Source organism: Umbelopsis ramanniana (genome assembly GCF_025399195.1).
Source record: "Umbelopsis ramanniana AG unplaced genomic scaffold K450scaffold_9, whole genome shotgun sequence".
Classification (NCBI taxonomy): Eukaryota; Fungi; Mucoromycota; class Umbelopsidomycetes; order Umbelopsidales; family Umbelopsidaceae; genus Umbelopsis; species Umbelopsis ramanniana.
The window spans coordinates 237162-260823 of record NW_026252095.1 but is presented as its reverse complement, the minus strand read 5'-3'; the positions used below and the strand labels follow the sequence as shown (position 1 = coordinate 260823).

Here is a 23662-nt window from a genome sequence, read left to right as displayed (position 1 = left end):
GAAGAATCGTTTCATTTAGGGTTGGCGCTAGTTTGGTTTAGTGGGATGATACATATACAAAGTGGTTTTGTGTTGGGTAAAAGGAGTAGAAAATATATCTATAAGATTTAGTCACCGGCGTTAGGCTTTTGGAATTCGATTGGAGTATTGGGTTTTTGCGCCGCAGCATCATGATGGAACGCAGTAGGGTTGGACATAGGAACGGGCAAAGGATGGGAAGTATTGTTGTTGGAAGTAGGGTTGGATGCGAATTCCCCAGAACTGTCGTTATGGAGACTGATGGAGGTTTTCTGTCCATTGTTCCAAGGGGCGTTTTGCTGATAATATGGGGGAGCACTATCATATGCATTGTTGGAAAAGTAAGCTCTGTGTGAATCCGTTCCTGGGAGCGGGTATACAGAGGTTTTCTGCGGCTCTCCCTTGCGCTTTCGGTTTCTCAACCAGGCGAATGCCGCCAACGCCGCTAGAATCAATACCAATGCTACACCTCCTACGCTCCCGCCTATGATGGCACTAGTGTTAGTCTTGCCACCACCGTTCCCGCCACCTCCGTTGGAGCCTTTACCACCGCCACTGCTAGATGTGTTGCCGTTTGAACCATTGGTATTATCTATCCCATCACCAGAATTTTGTGTGCTGGGTTGATCAGATCCTGGAGCAGGCGCTGGTAAAATTCCAGTGTTGGTATAATTTAAATTCTTTGGCGTATAGTTGGTTTGCCATGCCCATCCTGCTGTATCTAGGGCATATACTCCGTTGTCTAGACTGCTTGCGCCTGTCTGTCCATACATAATGAACATTTGCGTACCCACCATGATAGCTATACGAGGTAATGATTTAGATGAGTAGGTGCATAATTCAGGAGGATTCCAAGCAAAAAGAGTTAGAAAAGGTCGACTGTCTTACCTGTATGCGCTAATCTTCCTGATGGGGCTGTGCCTGTGGTGGTTGGAACGGTCCAAGCTAAGTTGGTTTGCTTCATGTCCAACACAGCGATGTCGGAGAGAAACTTTCCATTTCCACCATCGCCTCCGTGTACAATGACTTTGTCATCATAAGCTAAGGAGAAAAAGTGATGCAAATGTTTAGTTTTCTTTTTTTTACGTCCTATTGATATTTCAAAATCAATCAATCCATCTTTGCATCACTCACTGGAAACAACAGTATGTGCTAAACGAGGAACAGGGTTTGATCCAGATAACGTTGCATTCTGCCAATATAATTCAATTAGATGATTCGTCAAGGTTTTCTTCTTCATTTGAAGCAATTCATATATGATGTGACATACCATCGATGTATAAGTTCCTGAGTTGGTATCAAATACGAGGACTTCTGTTAAAGGAATGGAGTTTCCAGCACCGTCCGATCCACCTAGAATAACCATGCGACCATCGCTGAGCATAGCTACAGCATGGCTTTGGCGGCCTCCACCGGGGGCTGAACCGCCGACTTCGCTCCAGCTGTTACCATATTGCAATCTCCAGGTAGTATTGAAAAGCCAGCTAGAGCCAGAGACTTGTGGTTCTCCTCCAAAGATATAGCCATCGCCAGTAGCAAGGTGTGAAATGCCACTGGCTGAATCACGTGGTTCCGGCCACTGTCCTGTAGTTTGAGGATTGACTGTCCAGTTGTAGTGAGTGGTGTTGAACATGTACAAGGTTGAAATTTCTACTCGGCCAGAAGAGTTGGATATCTGGCCACCAAACATATAGAAGCCACTGTTATTGTATCCTCCGAAGAAATTGGCTTGGCCTTCAAGATTGAAAAGGTTAATATGAAATGAGAATCACAGTACATTGACCATGGAATAGTACCTAGTACGGCAGGTGAGCCAGGCATGGTGCCACTGTCAGCTTCATATGGTGGGTTAGATAGCTGAAAGGATTGGTCAATGGGCAAGACGATCATTTCGTTGGTGGCTGGTCCGGGGACGTTATTGAGGACAGATGTATAGCCACCCTGAACAAAGATTCTAAAAAACATCAATCAATATCGAGAGAAGACGTTTACCTTGATAGCAATGAAATCACTCTGTGTTGGGTACTTACTTGTTGCCAATCAACACACCCATGGCAGATGCTCTTCCTACCGCCGTATAAGCATGTGCTACGCAGGCAAACCCGCATATTGCTATCAACAATTGATTTGCTAATAACATAGATTGAGAAAATGTATGTTTTTAAAGAAAGAGAGAAAGAAAAGGGTAAAAGATATGTTAGTCCTAATGATTTATGTTACTAAATGGCTTTCTCACCACGCTTCCCATATGAAGACGAGCAGTAGTCATTCTATTGTCGATAAGGAAGGACGCCGATCTAGTATGGAAATCCTGGCTTACCGACCGAACTAAAGGATGTCATACTTGGTATCGTAGACAAATAAGAACAAGGAGCCTACTACCGTATCATGACACGACCATTACGCGCATCCCCAATTTGGATCTGTGTACTACCTTGGTATTGACCAACATCAGTCTCTGTTCTTCGAAGAAAGAAAAAAGGAGAGTCACGCAAAGAAAAGCTTTACATCGTGGTGGAGTATTCATCCCTAGCGTTGTTCTAAGAATATGCCATTCTGGCCTCATGAGAGAACTTGAACGAAGTCCCCATTGGATACCCCGGCTCTTGGGATGTGCACTATTCCCTAAACTGACAGTAACCGCTTAGGAGACGATGGTATGTTTGGTGCAGACTTCTGTAAACAGATATTTACCAGCCCGGCGTTACTTGCTGAAAATGATTGTTTGTTACAGCCTCCCAGATCAGTGTTGGTATGGATGTGCAAGCTTAGCAAAGTTCGGTAGCGTTTGACGAAACCAGGCTGACATTAATCAAAGCGCCTAACGATGAATGAGACCAAAAAGCGCTTTTCGTGAAATCCCGCTCATCACCTAATAATCAACATTGAGCCTACAAAGCCTTTATGGCGGGGGTTCAAGCGCGATATCTACGCTGCGGTATAAGTGCCTATTGCTCTGTCGATCAGTTAGATGGACTGCCATTGGTACATTGCACAACGCTAAACTAACCAATTGCCACATTTCCAGCCACAAGGTTACGACACCTCCAGCAAAAGCACTAGTAGCAGTCCAAGTTCGTCTCATATTTGCTGTGTGAAGAAACTTTGGGGACGGAGTGTGTTGTTTCGGATAGAGAGGTTGTGATTTACTTGACAGAATAAGGGATAATATCGAAGAGATTTGCGATGTTCTGGAATATTAGGGCTTTTTTCCTTCCACAAGAATCTGGAACTACAGTATAATTGTATTCTATTAGTATAAAAGGACTATGTATTATGAATATACCCTTACTGCTTCGCTCATTTCCTTCGAGCAATAGTGCGATGCTTCAAATTTCTCCATGACTCAGCCAAATTTGGGGCAACTCCGCTAAACGCTAATTTCTGCCCCGCAATCAGTTTTTATTCTGCTGACTACCGACTTTTTCTTCTTTGTTCACATACTCCCAACTCTAAACACCATGCAAACTTACACTGCTGAACAAGTTGCTGCTCACAACAACGACAAAGACTGCTGGATTATTGTTGATAACAAGGTCTTCGATGTCACAAAGTTCCTTGGCGAACACCCTGGTAAGACCCCCACGTAACGCGATTAAATAGACTCCACAGACATGGCTGACACTCAGTTGAAATAGGTGGTAAGAAAATTCTTTTGAAGGTCGCTGGAAAGGATGCTTCCAAGCAGTTTGCACAATTCCATAATGCCCAAATCATGGAAAACGTTGGTCTGCCACTGCAGATTGGCGTCATCGGAGGAGCTGCCCAGCAAGCCAAGCCAGAGAAGGCTAAGCCCGTTGCCGAAGCTGGTAACCGTGTTGGCGATATGATCCCCTACGGTGACCCCACTGACTGCCAGGACTGGAACAGGTGAGAATTGGAAGAAATGTGTGACAAAACGGACTTTGGATACTGATTGTATTGTAGCCCTTACTACAACGAGAGCCACTACAAGCTTCGCAGAGAGCTGCGAGCTTTCGTCGAGAAGGAGTTGATGCCTAACTGCCACATGTGGAGCGAGAACAAGGAGATTCCTCGCGAGGTCATTAAGAAATGCGCTGAATTCGGAATCTTGGGTGCCGCCTGTGGTCATGTTCCCGAGGAATATTTGCCATACGGCTTGCCTGCTGGAATCAACCCCAAGGACTGGGATGCTTTCCATGAAATGATTGTCATTGACGAAATTGCTCGCTGCGGATCAGGAGGTTTGCTTTGGGGTTTGCAAGGAGTAAGTTACGAAGTCAAAATAAGACGCAGGCGATTTTGAATTGATCCTCGGCTAAGTTAACTGACTGTCTTATTTTTTTATCATTGACAGGGTTTGTCCATCGGTTTGCCTCCTGTTCTTTTGTTTGGATCAAAGTACCTTCAGGATAAGGTCGCTAGAGATTGCTTGGCCGGTGATAAGCGCATCTGCTTGGGTATCACTGAACCTCATGCCGGATCAGACGTTGCTGGTCTCAAGACAGAAGCTAAGGATATGGGTGATCACTATCTTGTCAACGGTGAGAAGAAGTGGATTACCCAAGGTTATGAAGCCGATTATTTCACTGTTGCCTGCCGTACCGGAGGTAATGGTATGGCTGGTGTGTCTCTCCTCCTTATTGAGAGATCCATGCCTGGTGTGACCACTCGCAAGATGGATGTTATGGGTATGTTCGGAAGTGGAACTTCTTACATTACCTTTGAAGATGTCAAGGTGCCCAAGAGCAACCTTATTGGCAAGGAGAACGACGGTTTCAAGTATATTATGTACAACTTCAACCACGAGCGATTGGGTATCATCATGCAAGCCACTCGTTTGGCTCGCGTCTGCACTGAGGAAGCCTTCAAGGTATCTATCGGCTTTCCTCAAGTTATTTTTTGAGACTGAAAGACTAGTCGTTAACGATTTGCATTTTCTTCATCTTTAGTATGCCAATAAGCGCATGGTCTTTGGAAAGAAGTTGATCGACCAGCCCGTTATTAGAAACAAGCTCGGACACATGGTTCGTCAGGTAGAAGCCACCCACGCTTGGTTAGAAAGCACCTTGTACCAAATCAACACTATGCCTGCTCAAGTTCAGCCTATTCGTCTTGGTGGACCTATTGCTCTACTCAAGGCTCAATCCACCCAGACCTTTGAGTTCTGTGCTCGTGAAGCTGCTCAAATTTTCGGTGGTCTCTCCTATACCCGTGGAGGACAGGGTGAAAAGATTGAACGTTTGTACCGTGAAGTGAGAGCCTATGCTATTCCCGGCGGTAGTGAAGAAATTATGCTTGATCTCGGTGTTAGACAAGCTCAGAAGGTAGCAGCTCTGAACAACGCTAAGTTGTAAACGGCGTAGTCAATGCTCCAACTCCATCATGTACATTAGCCATCCAATAAATCATATGTGGTAAAATAATATATTTATTTCGTTCATCTGCACACTATACTAAAAGGCAGGAAATAGATCTTATGATGTTTACAGAGTAATATATTCATATATGCGCTCTCTTATATGAGGCTCGACATTGTAAGTCTATACCGTTTAATTTACTCGCTTCTTGAAGGAAACGCTACCCATGGGCATACCAGTGAAGTACGTTGGTATAGTGATTTCCGAGTCAGCAGTCATCTCATAGTTATGCAGAATGTTGGATATGGTGATCTTCATGCTGTTAACAGCCATAAAGCGACCTGGGCAAGCATGCCTAGCGAAAGAATCGATAGTTAGTGTCTTGAGGTTTTCCAAAATTCTAGGAGTTATTCTTGCTTGAAAATGTCACTTACTTGCCAAGTCCAAAGAAAAGATTATCGTTTCCAATTCGGACAGCTTGCTTGGCCGATTCTACATATCGCCAAGGCTGGAATTCCTCAACACTCTCACCTTGGAGTTCAACATTTCTACCAATATCCCACATGTTAACGTAGACGTTTTGGCCAGGTGGAATAACATAACCGTTACTAAGCGTAATATCGTGGTTGGAAACGTTCTTGTGTTGCAATTGAAGATCAGTGCTTCTCATTCGGAAAACTTCACGGATGAAGCTATCCAATTTTGTCAACTTCCTGAGTACATCATAGGTAAATTTGATTTCCTGGTCCTTGGTACCTTCCTCTTCAAGAGCCGCTCGCTGTTCTGCCAGGAGCTCATCCATGTATTGAGGATGCTTCATCAAATAGTAAAGCGCATGAGTGGTATTCTCAGTGGTGGTGTGGATGGAGACAAAGACTAGGATAAACATCCAGTTGATGATAAAGTCTGTATATGACGCACCCCAATTCTGGTTTGGATCATGTTGCTCAATGATGATTTGAAGCATATCGTGCTAATGGTTATGTGTTTTAGTAATCACGATCAGAATACTGCAGCATAGAAACGAACGTTAAACATACCGAACGCTTGTAATTGGGGTCGTTCAAATGGCGAACACGCTCTTCAATGACGGGTGTCAAGATTTCCTTTGCATTCTTTCTGTGCTTTTGAACGGTAGCAGTTCGCGGGAAAATATTTCTGAAGCAAAGTAGAATCATGAATAAACTATGTCCTTTAAAGGTTGTGTAGTTCCAGCTACTCAACTCACCTTTGATAAAAAAGATCGAAGCTGGGGAACGTATCCATAAGCCATGTCTTTTTCAGATTCGATCCGATATCGAAGGTCACATTGCCAAAACAACTAACGATAGTGTCGTTTTTACACAGTTCCTATTGCATGCGATGTATCAGCAGAGCATCTTTCTATAGTTGCATTACATAACGGTTCGTACTTACCTCTCCAGCGAACACACTAGTACTTGAACGGGCAACAATGTCTTGGACGAATGGGAATAGATGAGGGATGACCTTGGGTTCCGCTGATGATGCACGAGTCAGCATAACGTTATGATAGTATTCTAAGCCTCCAGCACACTTTCTAACAACACATACCTTCGGCGGGTCCAACCAACTTGTCCAGCATAAACATAACCTATTGGTAACATATAAGAAAGGGTTCGAAAATACCCCTGCAGTGTAGGGTAAAAGCATTACCTGTTCATTGGCACGCTTGTTGAAGACGTTCAAGTTAGGAGTAAGATGACGGGTAATGATAGAAGTTAATCGCTCATATTTTTTAGTGTCGTGAATACCGATCATGCCAGCAGCATCAAACTTGTCAGCGACTGCTTCCTTAAAGCTAAATTCGTCATTGAGAAATACTTCACGGGCGCGCTCCTTGCCAACCACAGTGATGGTCTATTATTGCCCAAAAAAGTACCATTGTCAGTTTCATCGAAGACTGGCGATGAATGCGCAGTCCCAAAGTGAACTTACCATGCCAAAAAGTTTAGTTCTGAAAGTATCGCCATACTTCTTGGAAGCAAGCTCCAACCACCCACGAAGATCCTTATCAATGTTCACATCTGTACAAAATTTATGTTAACATACATATAAGTAATGCGGCTGTGTGTAACCTTCCATACCATCGATTGTCTTCTCTGATACAAAAGGTGGATAGTTCTTTGAAGTGAGAAAAAGATGGATAAGGTATTAGCACAATAACGGTCCTATACCACGAGCTGTGAGGATGGCCGTACCTTTTTAGACGTCTTGGAAAGATATGAGGTCAAAACAACCACCGTCGCCAAGCCGATGGCTCCGACGTATTTGTCTTGTCTGGACAAGCTGTTGAAGCGCTCCAGGGTGTCGTTAATAATGGGCTGTACTTTGTCCATAATATCAAAGAGAAAGTTATAAAGAAGCGAAAAGGATGTACTCCAACAACAAAATCTTGCTAGACATATTTATTATTTGCTCACTCGGATGAGGTAAACTCCGGCGCACACATATGTGGTGCTTCCCTACGAAGCCATGTCCCTCAGCCCCACTCATCTTACGTGGCAGACGACACAGATATAGTGCAGATTACCCTATAAATCTTTGAAATAAGGATAGAGAGCATTTTGGTGATATTTCCTATACAGCAGACTGAGTAAGGACCGTCTGTCCGAGCCTCCCTGCTGGCGATCATCAAAGTTACAGCCTAACACCGGAGTTGCATTATCCGAAATGACGATGATAATTCTGTCCTAGAAATTCTGAATATTCCCTGAGACACTTCACAAAGCGTGGAACAAAGACCAGTTTCATCACACACAAGGTTGATAAATCATCATCTACCTCTTCAAGAATACAGTTATAAATTCTACATGCAGTGCAACTGGTATTTGCATAGGTCACGAGGGGGGCTTAAAACACCGCAATTGAAGAGCTGGAGCAGGCACAGCACCAATAAATCATTTTATCGCTCTCCAGATCAAATAATGTGATCATAATCATGGTCATGTCATTGACACAACACTTCCTTTATCCCTATATATTTGCGATCTACTAAATTTACACCTGTATCAAACATGTCAATGGGAATGTGTTTCGATGGTGTCTTGCAATGGTGAACTTCATTTAGCCGGAGTCAGAAGTCCCGGTGTGAACGGCAGTTAGCACAGCTTTCATCTCTTGTTACTCCGGCCTTTTATACTGAAAGGATGACGCCGGAGTTTGGATTTCATAATTCACTTGCCACGGTCAGAATGTAGCATCTACCTTACTAACCAGGAAGCGAAGGGCAAGTTCGTTCGTGTGAACTGCTCACACACCAGAAGTATTTTAGACTTAACATCGTCTATCAAGTGATGTATTGGTTCATCACGAATTCTATCTTGATGCAGTGATGATAGGCAACTTGTACCGATCTTTTCTAATATTACATTCAGTCAAGTTCACGTTCACAACGATAGCATTCCACCTACTCGACTTTAGTTAATGAAATTGCATTCCGCTTTCCAGATAAAGGCATTTGTTATCAGGTGGGGAACTTGTCTTACTGTAGTATCGTTGATAAGGTCCGAGAAACCTGCGAACGATTGGTTGACATTCTACCTGCTTAGTGATCAACGGCGTTTTGAGAGTGCGAAAGGTATTAAATCTTGTACCACCATAAATTTCAATCAACCATGAATTTGAAATGTTTATGGATAGGAGGCCAAGAAAGGGGTATTCAGTCGAAGGGATTAAACGGTGCTGTTTAGTCTGGCGATTCGCAAGGCTTGATTATGGAATAATAGCTTTTTCTTATAGTACGTATCTCAGAATTGGTGGTTCAACACGGCTATCTTGGAATTGTCATATATGGTAATTGAAAATTATATCGTGAAGCGTTTGGTTACGTTCCCAATCGACAAGGCCGTATCCCACGCCTCTTGTTATGCATCGTTAGTATTTAATGCACCTCTCTGTCAATTGCAGAATTATCCTTTGGACGGCCAAGAAAACCCTTCAAACATGAAATTCCTGTCCTTAGCTGTCATCAGCACTCTTGCCCTGGCTGTCTCTGCAGCACCTGCTAAAACAAACACAAAAGCCAAAGTTGCCATTCTGGGAGGTGGTGTCTCTGGTATTAGTGCTGCAAAGAACTTAGTTGCTGCTGGTATCACCGACTTTGTTATCGTTGAAGCCAGAGACGAGCTTGGCGGTAGAGCTCATGACATTGCATTTGCTGGTAAGCGCGTAGAAAAGGGCTGTAATTGGGTAAGTTTTTTTTTCTAGCATACAATGTGATATGTAAGTCATTCATCTAAATTATAATGTCATTGCATGTGTCGAAAGGTTCAAGGTTTGGGCACCAATCCCATCAATGAAATGGCCATCAAATGGGGACTTAAAACCGTCAGCGATAACAGTGACAATGTTGTTTTCTATGATAACAAGGGTCCCATCAATGCCACTGATACATACAATGCCTTTTGGGATGCGTATGACGCTGCCAACAATATTGCCAGTAAGTCGGTAGAAATAACTTTGCGGATACCATGAGATCTGCCTGCTAAGATCCCCTCATTTGTTTTTGCTAGTCAAAAGGAACAAGACCGATCAAGTCGATATATCAGTAAGAGCGGCTCTCGACCTCTCTGGGTGGATGCCTCAGACATATGTCGAACAAGCTATCGAATTTTGTAAGTAAAAAGGGCTTTAGATGTTGGGCTTGGTGGACCCAATCAATCTTACATAGATTTCCGCTTTTGCAGACGGTTTTGATTGGGAATTTGCAGAAACCCCAGACGTGTCATCCAACTTCTATGCATACGTCAACGCTGACTCTTATGATGGCAACTTTGGATCTGACTCTGACGGAAACAACTTCGTCATTGATCAAAGAGGTTTCAAATACATTTTCCTTCAAGAAGCCAACCAGTTCTTGAAGCCCAACGACCCTCGCTTGCTGTTGAATACCACTGTCAAGAACATCAAGTATAGCGACTCTGGTGTTGTAATAACAGCCAAGGACGGAAGCACTATTCAAGCCGAATATGCCATCTCTACCTTCAGGTACGTCAAGTAACTTACTGGTTATGAATGAGAGAATCTCCACTAACACTCTATCCTAGTCTTGGTGTTCTTCAACACAACGATGTGACATGGACACCCAAACTTCCTGAATGGAAGCTTGTTGGTTTGGATGGATTCCACATGGCCACATATTTAAAGCTCTTCTTGGCATGGGAAAAGCCTTTCTGGGATTTGAACACTGAGTATGTGGTGTATGCTGATCCTACTACCAGAGGATATTACAAGTAAGTTGAAAATGCCATCGTAAAGAGAAAAAAAGTTGAGCGGACAAGATTATTTATATTCTTTTCAGCTCTTGGCAAAACCTGAATGGCCCTGGATTCTTCCCCCAAAATACTACTTCCAACATTTTCTTTGTCACGCTCACTCAAGATCAAGCTTATCGCGTGGAGGCTATGGCAGATGCAGATATTAAGGAAGAGGTTATGGAAGTTATCAGAAGCATGTATGGCAAGGATATTCCTGATCCATCCGACATGTATGTCCCCAGATGGCACTCTGATCCTCTGTACAGAGGAACATACAGGTAAATATAATTGCAGGATTTGCCTTACCGCAGAGATCGCTGTACCTAACATGATTCTGTAAACATAGTAACTGGCCCATTGGTGAGTTGGAGCAACACCACATCAACATGAAGGCACCCGTTCAGAGAGTATGGTTTACAGGTGAAGCCATGTCTCGTGATTACTTCGGTTTCCTTCAGGTGAGTTTTCAAATATGGATTAACGAAGGCGTGTAACAAAGCTAATTGAGTTTCTTGTCAAAAGGGTGCATGGATCGATGGTGGCGAAGTTGGTACCAAGGTAGCTCAGTGCGTCAAATCCTCATGCCCTAAGCAGCCCTACTACCCTACTATCAAGCTCGCGAACGAGACACCAAGTTTTGTCAAGCGCCAAGAATGGCTTTAGTACACACATTCATATAATTTATTGAGCTAGCAAAACATATGATAATCAAAAACGGCCAACGGCTTGGAACAATAAATACAAAATTATCATCACAGTAATGGAAGAAGCATATATTGTCGCTATGAATTTGCTTTATGTCTTTCACCTTTCTAGACCGAAAAATGCAAAGTGATTATTGCAAAATCTTTGTGCAGTATATGGCGGAGATATAGCTTCTACTTACGAACATGAAACCATTGGTAAGCGAACACGCTGATATTGGTACTCTAACACACTTCTTTATTAGATTTGCCACACTAACATTCATTCATTTCAATTGACGAAACATCGTACTAGTTTAAATTAAATCCACTCTTGACGTTTGACGAATTTGGGCTTTTCATCCGTCAACAAAATCTCTGGGTAATATGGCTGCTTTGGACATTTGTTTTTGATGCACTTTGCAACCTTTGTTCCAACCTCACCACCATCAATCCAGGCACCCTATTTAACAAAAGCATGAGCTAAACTAGTTGACAAATCTAGCGAGCAAATCAAAATGAATAGGTTCTTACCTGCAGGTAACCATAGTATTCGCGAGACATGGCTTCACCAGTGAACCAGACGCGACCTACAGGGGCTTTCATGTTGAGATGGTGCTCTTCCAGTTCGCCAATGGGCCAGTTACTATACCAAAACAAGTCAGCATTGAAGATCACGTAAAGGTGCCATTACGAAGTTTCTTTCTGAACAGCTTACCTATAAGTTCCACGATACAATGGATCCGAGTGCCAGCGCGGAACATACATGTGAGTGGGCTCTTTAATATGGCTTCCATACATGCTGCGGACAACCTCTGTAACTTCCTTCTTGATGTCATTGTCACTCATTGCTTCCAAACGGTATGCTTGGTCTTGGGTGACGGTGACGAAGAAGATGTTTGTGGTGTCATTCTTGGGAGTGAAAGCGTTGAAGTTTTGCCAAGTACTGTAAAGCGGTAGGTTAGCTTTTGAGAAACAGGATTGCAACATGTCATATCGGACACTTGCTTGTAGTAACCTCGGTTGGCGGGGTCAGCATAGACGGTGTATTGGTTGTTATCCCAGAATTGATCTTCCCATGCAAGGAATAGCTTCAGATAGGTGGCCATATGGAAACCAAATAAACCAACACGCTTCCATTCAGGAAGCTTGGGTGACCATGTAACGTCATTGTGTTGAAGAACACCAAGTCTACACGTCGTTCGAAAAGTTAACTCGATTGTTCAACAGGCAGAAGGCAGCATATAAGTTGCTTACGAGAAAGTAGAAATGGCATAGTCAGCCTCAATTTTATGGCCATCCTTTGCAGTGATAGTGACTCCGTTGTCACTATATTTGATGTTCTTCACAGTAGTGTTCAAGATCAAGCGAGGATCGTGTTTTTTCAAGAACTGGTTAGCTTCCTGAATAAAAATGTATTTGAACCCTCTTTGATCAATCACAAACTGATCGTCATCAGAATTGGGTCCGAAACTACCGTCATAGGAAGCATCTCCAACTTGAGCATAGTTGCAAGAGGTAACATCAGGGTTCTCTGCAAATTCCCAGTCGAAAGCGTCTGTTGCAAAATGAGTCAGTGATACATTGCGCCATACTACTCCACTTTGGCCAAGACAACTTACAGTATTCAGCTGCTTGCTTGAGAGGAGTGTCAGGGTTCCAGCCCACGATATTCAAACAGGCACGAGAAGAGATATCAGCTTCATCCACACGCTTGACTGTCAAAATGAGATGTTGGAGTTTGTTTGAGTCAAGGTAGTTTGAAGTTTGTTTTCATACGAAATCATTAACATACGGGCAAAATCATAGGTTTTATCCAATGCATCGTTAAAATCGTTGTATGTTTTGGTTCCATTCACTTTTCCATGGTTGTCGTAGAAGACTACGTCTGTTCCATCATTGACAGCGACCTGCAATCCCCATTTCTTGGAAAGCTGGTTGACAGGGTTGGTACCGAGACCTTGTACCTGTTAAACCACGATTAAAAATGTCAGCGATTGTAAGGGTTACCAAATAGTTTTTTGTATCACATAAAATAAATCATTGATAGATACCCAGTTACAACCCTTTTCAACACGAATACCCGCAAATTCAATATCGTGAGCTCTTCCACCAAGTTCATCTCTAGCCTCAACAATCACAAAGTCTGTGATTCCATTGGCTACCAAGTTTTTTGCGGCGCTAATTCCGGCAACACCACCACCAAGAATGGCAACTTTTGCTTTGGTGGTCTTGGATTGGGCCGGGGCAGCACTTGCTGAAAGGATCAGCACGCTTATGGCAGTCAATGATAGAAGCTTCATTGGATTGGATGAATGGTGAAAATAGACGGAGATGGCGGATACCTTTATATACTCAAGAAATAATGCATGGACAACGTGTAACTATGAATATGCATCGGCAGTAGATAAACCGGAAGCGTCGTACACGATTTGGGCTCGCATCCAAGATCGCTGGGCATACTCACCGGCATATTATCTTCGACACAGCACGGGCGCATTGAATCATTAAAGAAGAAAATGCATGTAATCATATATGTAAACAACGACTCTAGCTGATGCCTTTCATCTTTATCCACGCATGCACATTGGTAATGGCCAATTTTTAAAAGTTGTCAGATAGCAACTCGAAATTCTATCATCCTCCCAGGGACAAATTGGCTGAGTTTCACATCTCACACATCAGTCAGCACGCAGCTAAGCAGCCAATCAGTTGTCAGATATCGCTTACTTTTGAAGCCCTTTGGTCCAAAATAAAGAGTGCCTTATTAACATATAGGCTACATTACGATAAGACCATTAAGGTGATTGTTGTCTGGCTGTCCGAACCTCCCTTGAATGAGATACTGTGCGCTCCTGCTTTCGGCGTAATATTAATTATCTCACGTTTCCCCATTCATCTTCGCTACGAGCGGGACGACTTGCCATAAAGACTCTTTGCTCACGCAAACTACCCTTAGCGACTTATTCGCTGTTCTTTCAACACTTATGAGTTTAATAGTATGTCCACCAATAATGGCCATCCTGAAGTTAGACGCATCATTCTATAGAGCAAGTCGTTATGCGTAAAGCTGTGACCTTTCAAGTAGATAAAATTACAGCCGCTCACTCCAAGCAATCCTCAATTGAAAGAGCTTCATGATTTATTGGCTGTATGATTCTCAATGTTTGAAGTGTGGCCAAGCACGATCAATGTCGGAGTTCTCCAATTGGAGGGTTTAATGTCAAAGTATTTCATGTCATGACCTTGAAAAATCTTCAGACCAAAATTTAACCCATACAGGGTAGGATGATTCCTGGTCTGTCTCTTAATGTCTGACCATGTCATGTATGTACACAAATTGAAAGAACACATGCGAAGTCCTCAGCTACACAAACGATTTTTTCAGGGTCACGGTATGTTGCTTTTATTCTTCTGCCGTCTCTTTGACGTAGAGTAGTTTTTGACCCATATGGCCAGTCGAATTAAGCATATTGTTTTCAGTAGTCACGCTGCCATCATGGAAGTGTCTAGCAAGCGGGGATACAGCTGAGTATCATTCCTTACACGCCTCGGCAACGATAATTCACAAGGTTTGATTGCATACTCCATGGTCTTCCGCACAGAAATAAATAGAGCCAAGAACTTTAACCACCGTACATAAAATATTTCGATACCTGTACCAGAGTCACTGTAAAAAAATCCAAATCAAAGGTATACGATCGTAAGCGGACCGTAAATGGAAAGTGACAAATTTGGTTTCATTGTCCTTGGGGGACAGTGTGACTGTACTTCTTACAACTTCAAAGGAGTCGTAGCAAGCATAAGGTAAGTTAGCGATACGCGGAAAATTGGCAGATGTACGCAAAGACAATATTGGAATGAGTCCGAGTATTCGTGATTTCCTCTGAAGTATGGGGTTTACAAAGAGGTGTGGAGTCGTCTTTCTAAAATTTTAGTGTACTCGGGATAATGTGTGTTCAAACCCCCCTTTTTACAAGTTTCGGCCGGTTGATCAAATGGTTTGGTTTAAATAGCAGGCAACCACAACCATCTTGTCGTTTTTAAAAAGATAACTGTCATTATGAGCACAGCATTTGAAAGCCTTCCTATTATCGACTTGGCACCATTGCAAGACCCCCAAGTATCTCCAGAAACCCTCAAGAAATTGGCCGCTACTGTGAGGCATACTTTTGAGACGGTGGGATTCGCATATTTGGTGAACCATAATGTAAATCTGAATCACGAAGAACTTTTTGATACTGCTCGAGAATTCTTTGCGTTGCCTCATGAAGAAAAACTTCACCTGGCCAAGAAGACATTTGTTTCTTCCAACAACAACACTTACCGCGGCTACTTTCCTGTTCAAAAGAACGACACATCTTACAAAGAAGGTATGCTATTTTAGGTTTTTGCACTTTACATGTCAGGAAAAGTGTTAACCATGTCCTGTTTATTAGGTTTTGAAGTTGGGTCTTCTGAATCCGGTGATTCACTTGGTGAAGCTTTTGGCAAATTCAACCTACAGGAACACAATGTGTGGCCTGAACATCAACCTGAATTTCAAAAGAAGACAGAAGAGTACTTTGACGGGTGCACAAGATTAGGGAACCAGCTGATGAGCATGGTGGCCATCTCGTTTGGACTGGAAGAAGATTATTTTGAACCATTATTTAATCCTACGGCTTCAACTCTACGCTATCTACACTATCCTGCTCGCAGTGTCAAGGCAGAAGACAGTGCTACAAATGATGACGATGATGCATTACTCTCTTGCAGTAAGCACACCGACTCCGGTATCGTAACTTTGTTGTGCCAAGACACAGTGGGCGGATTGGAAGTACAAAACTCGTTAGGAAAATGGATCCCTGCTCCTTATGTGCCTGAATCATTTGTTGTCAACCTCGGTGATCTGATGACCCGCTGGACAAACGGAAAGTTTGTAGCAACAATGCATCGAGTAAGAGCTACCAACCAGGACCGCCTCAGTATACCCTTCTTCTTTGAGCCTCGTTTGGATTGTCTCATCACTCCTCTTCAGCCTTGCCTGGAAAATGGTGTTTCATACTACAGCCCGGTTCGCTATGGTGAACACGTCCTTGGTAAAATGGCCACTTGGGTCGAGTACCAAGACGATCGGGAGACCGAAACGAACCACACGCAAATAACTGCCTATCCTATTTCTGTCGCATAACGGATTTTTATTCTCCTAGTGTTTATTCCTTACCAACAAATTTGTTTTGATCTTCAATGAAACATTTGTCAGTCAAATGAAATAAAAGACATATTTATCCCCCAGGATTTGACGACCAAGCATTTCTCAAAATCCTAGTCTCCGGTTTCACTTTGAGCCTTAAAACCAGCCGCCCGCCAAAGTTGTATAAAGTCCACGCCTTTCTTTTCATCGCATGACAAAAGCATTCTGTTAAAGATGTATGCCAAGTTATTTTTTTGGATCGCTCTTCTAATCATAGGATCATGCCTTGCGGCTCCACCTTACCTTGGCGAGCCTCCTATACCATACCGTGGAGAACTAAAGAAGCGAACAGACGATAGTGTCTCTGCTACTGAGAATGATAATAGTGCACGCAACGCTGTGCATGAAGAGTACCCGCGACGCCTTTTTTTGGGCGTATATTCAGAAAAAAACTACAAGGGCCAGAAGCAGGAATGGACCAATGCAAATGGAGGTATGTGGTTTGGGTCGGTGAAGAGCAAACGGTGGACGCAAACTGGACAACTAAACATACGCCTGTGAAAGCAAGGTCTCCATGCTGGAACATTGACGTAAAAGAATTCTATTCCTTTGACGTTAACTCCCATGGTGTCAATATTCATTTCTATGCCGAAGCTAAGTGCGAAGGCGCAGTCTATACCTTCACCTCCTCGCAGCAAGACATTAAAGATGCCAAGATTCGAGAGTCCAAGGCGGTGAGGGTGACCAAGTCCAATTGAACGCACGCACATAATAGTTTCCAATAATGTTTAGCATGGCTGAATAGTCCTCAGGCTCATTCGTTACCTCGTTTATTATACAAAATGCAGTGGTGATGTTACAATGGAATAATTTACATGACCTCACAGTGGTGGATGAAGGTGGTAGTGAAATGTTCTCTAGGTTTTCTACATGGGTGGGGCAGCTTTGGCAACATAGTTGACCCATCGCACAACAACCTCCCTGAGAACAAGCCACATGTCTTTATCAGACATGCCTTTGCTTCTAGCGACTTTAAACCATTCGCGATGCATCCCACCGCAGCCACCACAGACTTCTGCATCGGCCCGGTACCTGTCGGATAGTTCAATGTGAACTAGCCGTTCAACACGATGAGAGAACCGAACCTGCTCTTCATCTTCTGTGCGCGGGAAACACTCGACCAATTTCGGCACGTATTCACATTTTGAAACCCATTGATACATCCGTCTGTGGAGATTTTTGGTTCGTCCTATTTTGAACAGGGCGTGGGTGGCAGTCGACGACGACGTGAGCATGTAGGTATAGATATAACCTGGGCTATCGGATTGAGATAATGGTTTGCTCAACTCCTGATACAGCAGTTTCTTGGTGTTGACCGAAAGGTGATCGGGAATATACCGAGCTAATTAGTCGTGATATGTCAAGGATGAGTGGGCTGATATTAAATTGACGCGAAAAACCATCATCGTCTATCCAGTCAACGACTTACCAAAATCTTTAAGCAGAATGTTGGGTAGTGCTGGTAAGGGCTGAACGAGCGCGTGAGCTTGAAGCGGGATCTTGCGATGTTGGAAACAAAATGTCTCTATTTCGCCTTTGAATGTTCGCGAACATTGCCTGCCATTATGGCGATTAATGGCCTGACATTGTCGTAATATGGGGACTTTTTCAGTGACGGGAGTAGATGGTGTTATGGGAAGCGCGGCAGGTGATATGACAGCGCGAGATGCAGGCTGTAGTGGCTGTAGCGGTTGCCGTCGAACCTGAGGCAGGTGGTGTTTATGATCGTTTATGACATGTTTCGTTGCCACTGCTGCCGCATCCTGGTACTTCGCAGACGACGCAGGGTGGAATAAGCGCTTGAACTGAGTAATCAGTTGGCGCATGGAACCATCGTCTTCTGCTCGCTGGCTGGTGGGCTTGTTATTGGATTTCCCAGTCACTAGACTGCGTTTCGGTTTTTCATCCTCCCACCGTTCCTTTAAAAATATATTCCCCACTTTCGCCTGCCTCTGATGATTATAACAAAACACTTGCCCGTGTTCGTTAAAGAATCCGTTGGCTACAGACTGCTTGCAAGGATTACCACTAACTGTAATCCCATTGCATGTAGACCCACTCACTACCGATACAGGCTCGGGGGAATGGCTAGGCAAGGCTTTCAACATCGGACAAAACGGCGAACAGTATAGACAGGAAAAGTTGGAAGAGGAGAAAGGTTGTAAGAGAGGAAGAACAGTTTCGGGATCGAGGGGAGAGAGAATCGATATATTATAAATAGGTTCCGATGCACAGAGCACAACAACAACAACAACAACAACAATTTGTCTGCGCCCAACATGGTCAGTTTACGTTCATCATATTTTTAAGTTACCCAAGTTAAGTTTGCAACCAGGGCATCCTTCACTCATGTCATGTCATGCCATGTCATGTATTAAAATGAAATAAATTATGAATGATGAAGTTTATGCTTCTTCAGCCTTGTCGTGCATTTCAACGTTACTACCATCCTTTTCAGGGCCTTCGGCAGCAGCTTCACTTTCCATACGATAGTTCCGGCCGCGATAAAGTAAAGATACCGTACCGGCCACGAGAGCAAAAACGGCAACCAAGATGAGGGCCCGCCTCATATTACCATTAGGGTTGCCTTGATCATCGGGATATCGTAGAGCGTCCATGATCTCAATAAAAACGATGCCAAGAATTTGTGCAGATGCCCACAAGGTAGAGCTAGAAGCTGACTCTGCCACAGGGAATGTGCCTAGTTGAAATAAAGAAAGGATCAGCCTGTTGCCATCATCGTGGTAAGGTGCAAGAGATATACTGACATTCAACTCCAAGCTCAAGACCAACAGGTAGAGCACTGAAGTTCAAGAAACCAATCAAGACACAAATAACCATTATAGCAATCATATTGTCTGATTTGACTAGCGGAACATAATGAGTTAGATTAAAGTGTTAGTGCATCATCAATGATGTGAGCAATATGTTCCCCATGGACAATAACCTACCGACGAAAAGAAGGACCAGGTACATGATACCAGATAGGAACAAAGCAATCTTGATAGAAATCTTGTGTAGCTTAGTCTTGTCGACAAAGATAGCCATAGCAATAGCTCCAACCAAACCTCCAACAATCATGCCCACGCCCATAAAGCCAGCGTCATCGTTGCTGTAGCCATAAGGTGTCACAATTTGGTTCAAGAGAGTTGACATGGCATTGAAGATACCAACAAAAGTCGCAAAGCAGAAGAGCAATACAAGATAATTTCGGTTGGTGATCATCAACTTGAGGTCAGACAAGTATGGTCTGCTATTCACTCGAGCAGCACTTGGCGAGGGCGGGGTGCGTGGTCTCGGAGGAATGAAGACGGTCGGTATAGCAACAGCGGTGGTGATACAAGCAACAATAAGCAGCTAGAGATAAGGAGAATACGTTACTCTTCACAATAATCACGGGAAATAGTCAATCATATGATAGTGCTTACACCGAAGGGTAGGGAAGACTCATCAACGATGAGCGCGGGTATAATAAGGTCTGCTAGAGCCACACCAACAGGGTTTGCTATAAAATTAATATTGTCAAACATTAGATTGCTCTGTCTGGATGATATTATCTGGGTGCTGCTATTGTGGTTAAAAATTATTTTTTGTGAACTTACAGATGGATCCAGCCATATTAGCTGTCGCTCTAGCTGCTGGTGTAAACCACGTAGCAGCATACTATATAATATAAATTAGCGTCTGCTATGTAGAAAGGAGGACATCATCAATTGGTACTCACTGGAGTGGGGGCATTGAGAAAAAAAGGTTGTGCTAGCGCGCACAAAATCTGCATATACACCGGTTTTAGTTCACACGCTGTTTAACATTCACCTGCCAGTGCCACTATCGTCGTCTCTCAACTTTACCTGACCGATCATGGCCAATGCAAATTTGCCTTGTTGATTTTGTACGAATGTAGCAAAATAGCGGAGCCATGCTCCAAGCAATTGCAGTGCTGCTCCAGTCACAATCTGCAACCATATAACAATGAAATAAATAAAAACAAGCTATCAAGCCATATTCGGCGCAAACGATCTAAAGCTGCGTACGTACACCGAATTTCAAGCTGTATCGCTCGAATGCCAAACTCGATAATGGACTGGATACAAGATAGCAAAGCAGATAGACATTTGCAAACCAATTGATGCTAGATAGCGAAGTGTTGAAGTAGTCTGCAGCGAATTGTGGTGCTGGCGCAAAGATGGTCCAATTTAAAGCAGTGACAATATTGAGGAGAACCAACATCGTCAGACCGAAGTAACGAATTTTATAGGTGCGATAGACTGGATCAGTAACAACTTCTTCATGTTGGATCTCCTGCTGGTTTCTTTTGAAAAGCGGCATCTCCAGTTGTATTATATTAAATAGATTATTAAGAACGAAAGAAAGGAAGAAGAGAGGACGCCAGCAAAAGAAGTGTGGAATCAATCAGCTGGCTACAAATTTTCAACTAGGAGACCATTTGGGTGACCAAAAAGTGCGACAAGTCCGCTTTTAGGATTTTCCCACTTGCCAAAGTCGTTCTTATTGGTGGATGGGGTGCTGGAAAGTGCTATCGTAGGTCCACTACGTTGAACGAAAGTGGAGACATTCGTACGTGTCCTAGATCCAAAGCATCCTACAACAACGTTTTTGGGGTTAGGAGTGACTGCATGCAGGACACCCACCTGCGCTCGTCTGACTTACTGTATAAATGGGAACGTCGGGGTGTGGATGAAAGGCCCTGGGTTCACGGCACCGTGTAATCACATCAAGACCAGGTGGATCTGTCAGTCGAAAAATGCCGTAACTGAAATGAAATGTAACGTACAAGGTGAGATAGCGTAACGTGAACGACGCATGCCGTTAGTGGGACAAACTATTCAGTAGGTTTTTAAGTTATAGCAATAAACTTACTTTGGCTTATGCTTCGGAGCACAGACTATGGCAATGGCTTCAGGCAGCATTAATTGATATGAGCAATGAGTGTGAAGATCCACTGAACTCATAAAACATGACTGTGTTGGATGTGTCTAAATTAAGGGCAGTTGGTGGTGGACTCGTTAGTCAAACTCCGATCTGAATGAGTACAGAAGGCACATTGTACTTACGTGAATCCAACCCAGTGTGAGTAAATCATGCCGGTCTTGATATTCGAATACCTCTTCTTCGTTCTCAGTAGTACATGTGTCCGAAGTGGATGTTTGCTTGGGTATCAGGAGGGTGGTGACTGTTAGTTCGTTCGATTTCTGTGGAAAGTAAATGTGTCATTTAGTTTATATGTTGTAGCCACCTTGTTCTTCATAAAAAAGATGGTTCCACCTACCAAGTGGCCGCATAATATACCACAGGTCTCCAAATTTCTATTCGTGTTTGTCGACGCAATTTCTAAGAACCGCTCCATAATCTTTGATGGTGTGTTAACACGTCGTAAAGGCTCTCCATTTTCCGTGGTAGCTGTAATGGAATAACAGAGTCAATTCATTTCGAGCGAACTATGGATGATAGCCTATATCAATGTTAGCTCACCATCACTGAAATCCCCAACGTCATTGGATATGTCTTTCGATACTTCTAATTCAATCTTGGGAGGTAAGCTTGGTCCAGGACTAGCATCCAAATGTACTTTTGGTGGTATAGGTGGTAGGTTGAGGGGTACGTTGCTTGGTACCAGAGGTTCCTTACGAGGTATTGGCGGAGACTTAATCAAAACATCGCCTGTGTTCGCTTGATAGGTGAACCTTCAAAGTGTAAAGTATATAAGACAAAAAGTCACCGCCTGTCATGTTGTTACTTAAAGGATGCTTACTGATCACTTTGGTTTCGCTGCAAAACTCCAGGATAGTATACATGCGACGAATTATCCAATGACTGTCTGTAAAAATACATCTAAGTCACTTGAAAACAGAAGACGCAGGCTGAATCTATTGTTACCCTAATGACTTACCTATAGGCTGCTTCTGTTTGACTTCCAACTCCTACAACGCCCTGCAATTCGTCCTGCAATGACCATGGTTTATTGGTGGGTTCTTCGTCGACTTGGGTCTTTTCTTCGACATAGGCTAGCTTTCGTAACTTCGATTGTCTGCCTTCCTCCTCCTTTATCTTCCTCAGTCGTTCCTTTTCCTTTTCTAGTCGATGGATATAATCTTTGTACCTCGCTTCCAATTTTGGCTTCATCAATTCCATAGCATTCAATGCTTCATTGCAGTTCTATATTTTGGGTTAACTTTTATATCTTCGAGCCATTTCACCACCTATACAACTTACTTTTTCTATAGCTTTGATATCGACCTTGTTTTCAGTAAGTGAGAATTTGGGATGTTTTCTTAATTCTGATAGTCCAAGTCTACATGAGTGAAAGAGATCAAAATCGTCAGAAATGATATTCTTACGAGAAACCAAACTCGCACTTGTCATTCTACTATTAAAATGTTCGAGTATTATTACATACTTGGTGTATTTCATGTATAACCTGTACGCTTCTTGAAAATCGCCTTCATTCATGTACACTCGTGCCTGTTGAAGTACAGATTTTGCGGATCGGAAGTACAGTCGTATTGGAGTGTTCGCATCAACCTTTGTTTCGCTGAGATTGTTCAGCTCTGCAATTGAGTATGGACGAACGTGTAGATCCGGCATGGTGAACGCCTAGAAATATTGTAGGAATTCTCGGCAAAGCTTGGCCCACAAGGTCTTCTCAAAGCTCCTCTTCAAAATGCAAAAGTCCGTCCTACACGTGATACCAACCAAACAAATAAGGCAATTCGTAATGCCAACATTTCAGCCGGAACACTGTTATCATTGACGTGTTCATAACCAAGGCCAACGCATATTGCAACCCTCTGTTGAAATCAACATTAAATCAAGTTTCAGGAAAAGATATGAACACCTCATTCAAATTTACGGAAGATTGAGTCTGTAGATAAGAATACGCTACTGCTAGACTATCTATCCACTGATTGTCAGAGCCTTCATACCTTGTGCTGCCCATACGCCAAGTGTAATTTCATTGTTTTATCGCCAAGGTATTTTTTTTTTTGAAAGAATTGGGAAAGCAATTACGAATGATGAGCAATAAAGCAGAAATAGTTTAGGACTACCAAGCTTACAATCTATTTGGCCGATTTCGCGTTTCCTGTGGAGTTGATTAGTCCAATGCCA

The 23662-nt window shown here is 43.1% G+C and overlaps 10 protein-coding genes across 10 annotated transcripts; 4 read left to right on the top strand and 6 right to left on the bottom strand.

Annotated features, from left to right (window-relative positions):
* Nucleotides 1-107: 107 nt before the first annotated feature.
* On the bottom strand, nt 108-2071 carry K450DRAFT_269247 (uncharacterized protein; the record flags this gene model as incomplete). Its single annotated transcript, XM_051592916.1, has 6 exons — nt 108-820; nt 907-1059; nt 1153-1210; nt 1289-1752; nt 1815-1972; nt 2049-2071. The coding sequence occupies 6 exons, from the start codon at nt 2069-2071 to the stop codon at nt 108-110; spliced, it is 1569 nt and encodes a 522-aa protein (XP_051447504.1).
* A 1328-nt stretch (nt 2072-3399) lies between these two features.
* On the top strand, nt 3400-5378 carry K450DRAFT_227454 (uncharacterized protein). The gene is made up of 5 exons (XM_051586738.1): nt 3400-3591; nt 3657-3888; nt 3946-4246; nt 4337-4852; nt 4932-5378. Exons 1-5 carry the CDS (start codon nt 3480-3482, stop codon nt 5334-5336), a joined length of 1566 nt encoding a protein of 521 aa, XP_051447503.1. The 5' UTR covers nt 3400-3479; the 3' UTR covers nt 5337-5378.
* Nucleotides 5379-5433: 55 nt separating this feature from the next.
* K450DRAFT_227443 (uncharacterized protein) lies at nt 5434-7865 on the bottom strand. Its single transcript, XM_051586737.1, has 10 exons — nt 7559-7865; nt 7445-7481; nt 7296-7384; nt 7014-7217; nt 6912-6951; nt 6756-6838; nt 6568-6689; nt 6380-6497; nt 5774-6312; nt 5434-5694 (listed from the first exon to the last, which is right to left on the bottom strand). The coding sequence occupies exons 1-10, from the start codon at nt 7694-7696 to the stop codon at nt 5532-5534; spliced, it is 1533 nt and encodes a 510-aa protein (XP_051447502.1). The 5' UTR covers nt 7697-7865; the 3' UTR covers nt 5434-5531.
* Nucleotides 7866-9302: 1437 nt separating this feature from the next.
* On the top strand, nt 9303-11278 carry K450DRAFT_170824 (uncharacterized protein; the record flags this gene model as incomplete). The annotated part of the gene is made up of 8 exons (XM_051584127.1): nt 9303-9548; nt 9627-9798; nt 9872-9973; nt 10046-10346; nt 10406-10591; nt 10660-10893; nt 10962-11073; nt 11138-11278. 8 exons carry the CDS (start codon nt 9303-9305, stop codon nt 11276-11278), a joined length of 1494 nt encoding a protein of 497 aa, XP_051447501.1.
* Nucleotides 11279-11541: 263 nt separating this feature from the next.
* On the bottom strand, nt 11542-13601 carry K450DRAFT_206140 (uncharacterized protein; the record flags this gene model as incomplete). The annotated part of the gene is made up of 8 exons (XM_051584742.1): nt 11542-11761; nt 11833-11944; nt 12017-12244; nt 12301-12489; nt 12556-12856; nt 12921-13016; nt 13094-13265; nt 13353-13601. The coding sequence occupies 8 exons, from the start codon at nt 13599-13601 to the stop codon at nt 11621-11623; spliced, it is 1488 nt and encodes a 495-aa protein (XP_051447500.1). The 3' UTR covers nt 11542-11620.
* Nucleotides 13602-15361: 1760 nt separating this feature from the next.
* K450DRAFT_297853 (uncharacterized protein) lies at nt 15362-16623 on the top strand (the record flags this gene model as incomplete). The annotated part of the gene is made up of 2 exons (XM_051593674.1): nt 15362-15671; nt 15738-16623. 2 exons carry the CDS (start codon nt 15362-15364, stop codon nt 16469-16471), a joined length of 1044 nt encoding a protein of 347 aa, XP_051447499.1. The 3' UTR covers nt 16472-16623.
* A 1-nt stretch (nt 16624) lies between these two features.
* On the top strand, nt 16625-17316 carry K450DRAFT_227433 (uncharacterized protein). The gene is made up of 2 exons (XM_051586736.1): nt 16625-16967; nt 17039-17316. The coding sequence occupies exons 1-2, from the start codon at nt 16709-16711 to the stop codon at nt 17230-17232; spliced, it is 453 nt and encodes a 150-aa protein (XP_051447498.1). The 5' UTR covers nt 16625-16708; the 3' UTR covers nt 17233-17316.
* On the bottom strand, nt 17218-18790 carry K450DRAFT_227432 (uncharacterized protein). Its single transcript, XM_051586735.1, has 2 exons — nt 17964-18790; nt 17218-17876 (listed from the first exon to the last, which is right to left on the bottom strand). The coding sequence occupies exons 1-2, from the start codon at nt 18640-18642 to the stop codon at nt 17401-17403; spliced, it is 1155 nt and encodes a 384-aa protein (XP_051447497.1). The 5' UTR covers nt 18643-18790; the 3' UTR covers nt 17218-17400.
* K450DRAFT_227428 (uncharacterized protein) lies at nt 18791-21137 on the bottom strand. The gene is made up of 8 exons (XM_051586734.1): nt 20573-21137; nt 20386-20490; nt 20259-20306; nt 20137-20197; nt 19963-20039; nt 19486-19891; nt 19303-19401; nt 18791-19235 (listed from the first exon to the last, which is right to left on the bottom strand). The coding sequence occupies exons 1-8, from the start codon at nt 20861-20863 to the stop codon at nt 18940-18942; spliced, it is 1383 nt and encodes a 460-aa protein (XP_051447496.1). The 5' UTR covers nt 20864-21137; the 3' UTR covers nt 18791-18939.
* Nucleotides 20968-23169, bottom strand: K450DRAFT_227425 (uncharacterized protein). The gene is made up of 10 exons (XM_051586733.1): nt 22953-23169; nt 22769-22847; nt 22446-22711; nt 22308-22373; nt 22028-22239; nt 21825-21955; nt 21610-21747; nt 21416-21531; nt 21206-21308; nt 20968-21137 (listed from the first exon to the last, which is right to left on the bottom strand). The coding sequence occupies exons 1-10, from the start codon at nt 23138-23140 to the stop codon at nt 21072-21074; spliced, it is 1365 nt and encodes a 454-aa protein (XP_051447495.1). The 5' UTR covers nt 23141-23169; the 3' UTR covers nt 20968-21071.
* Nucleotides 23170-23662: the final 493 nt, after the last annotated feature.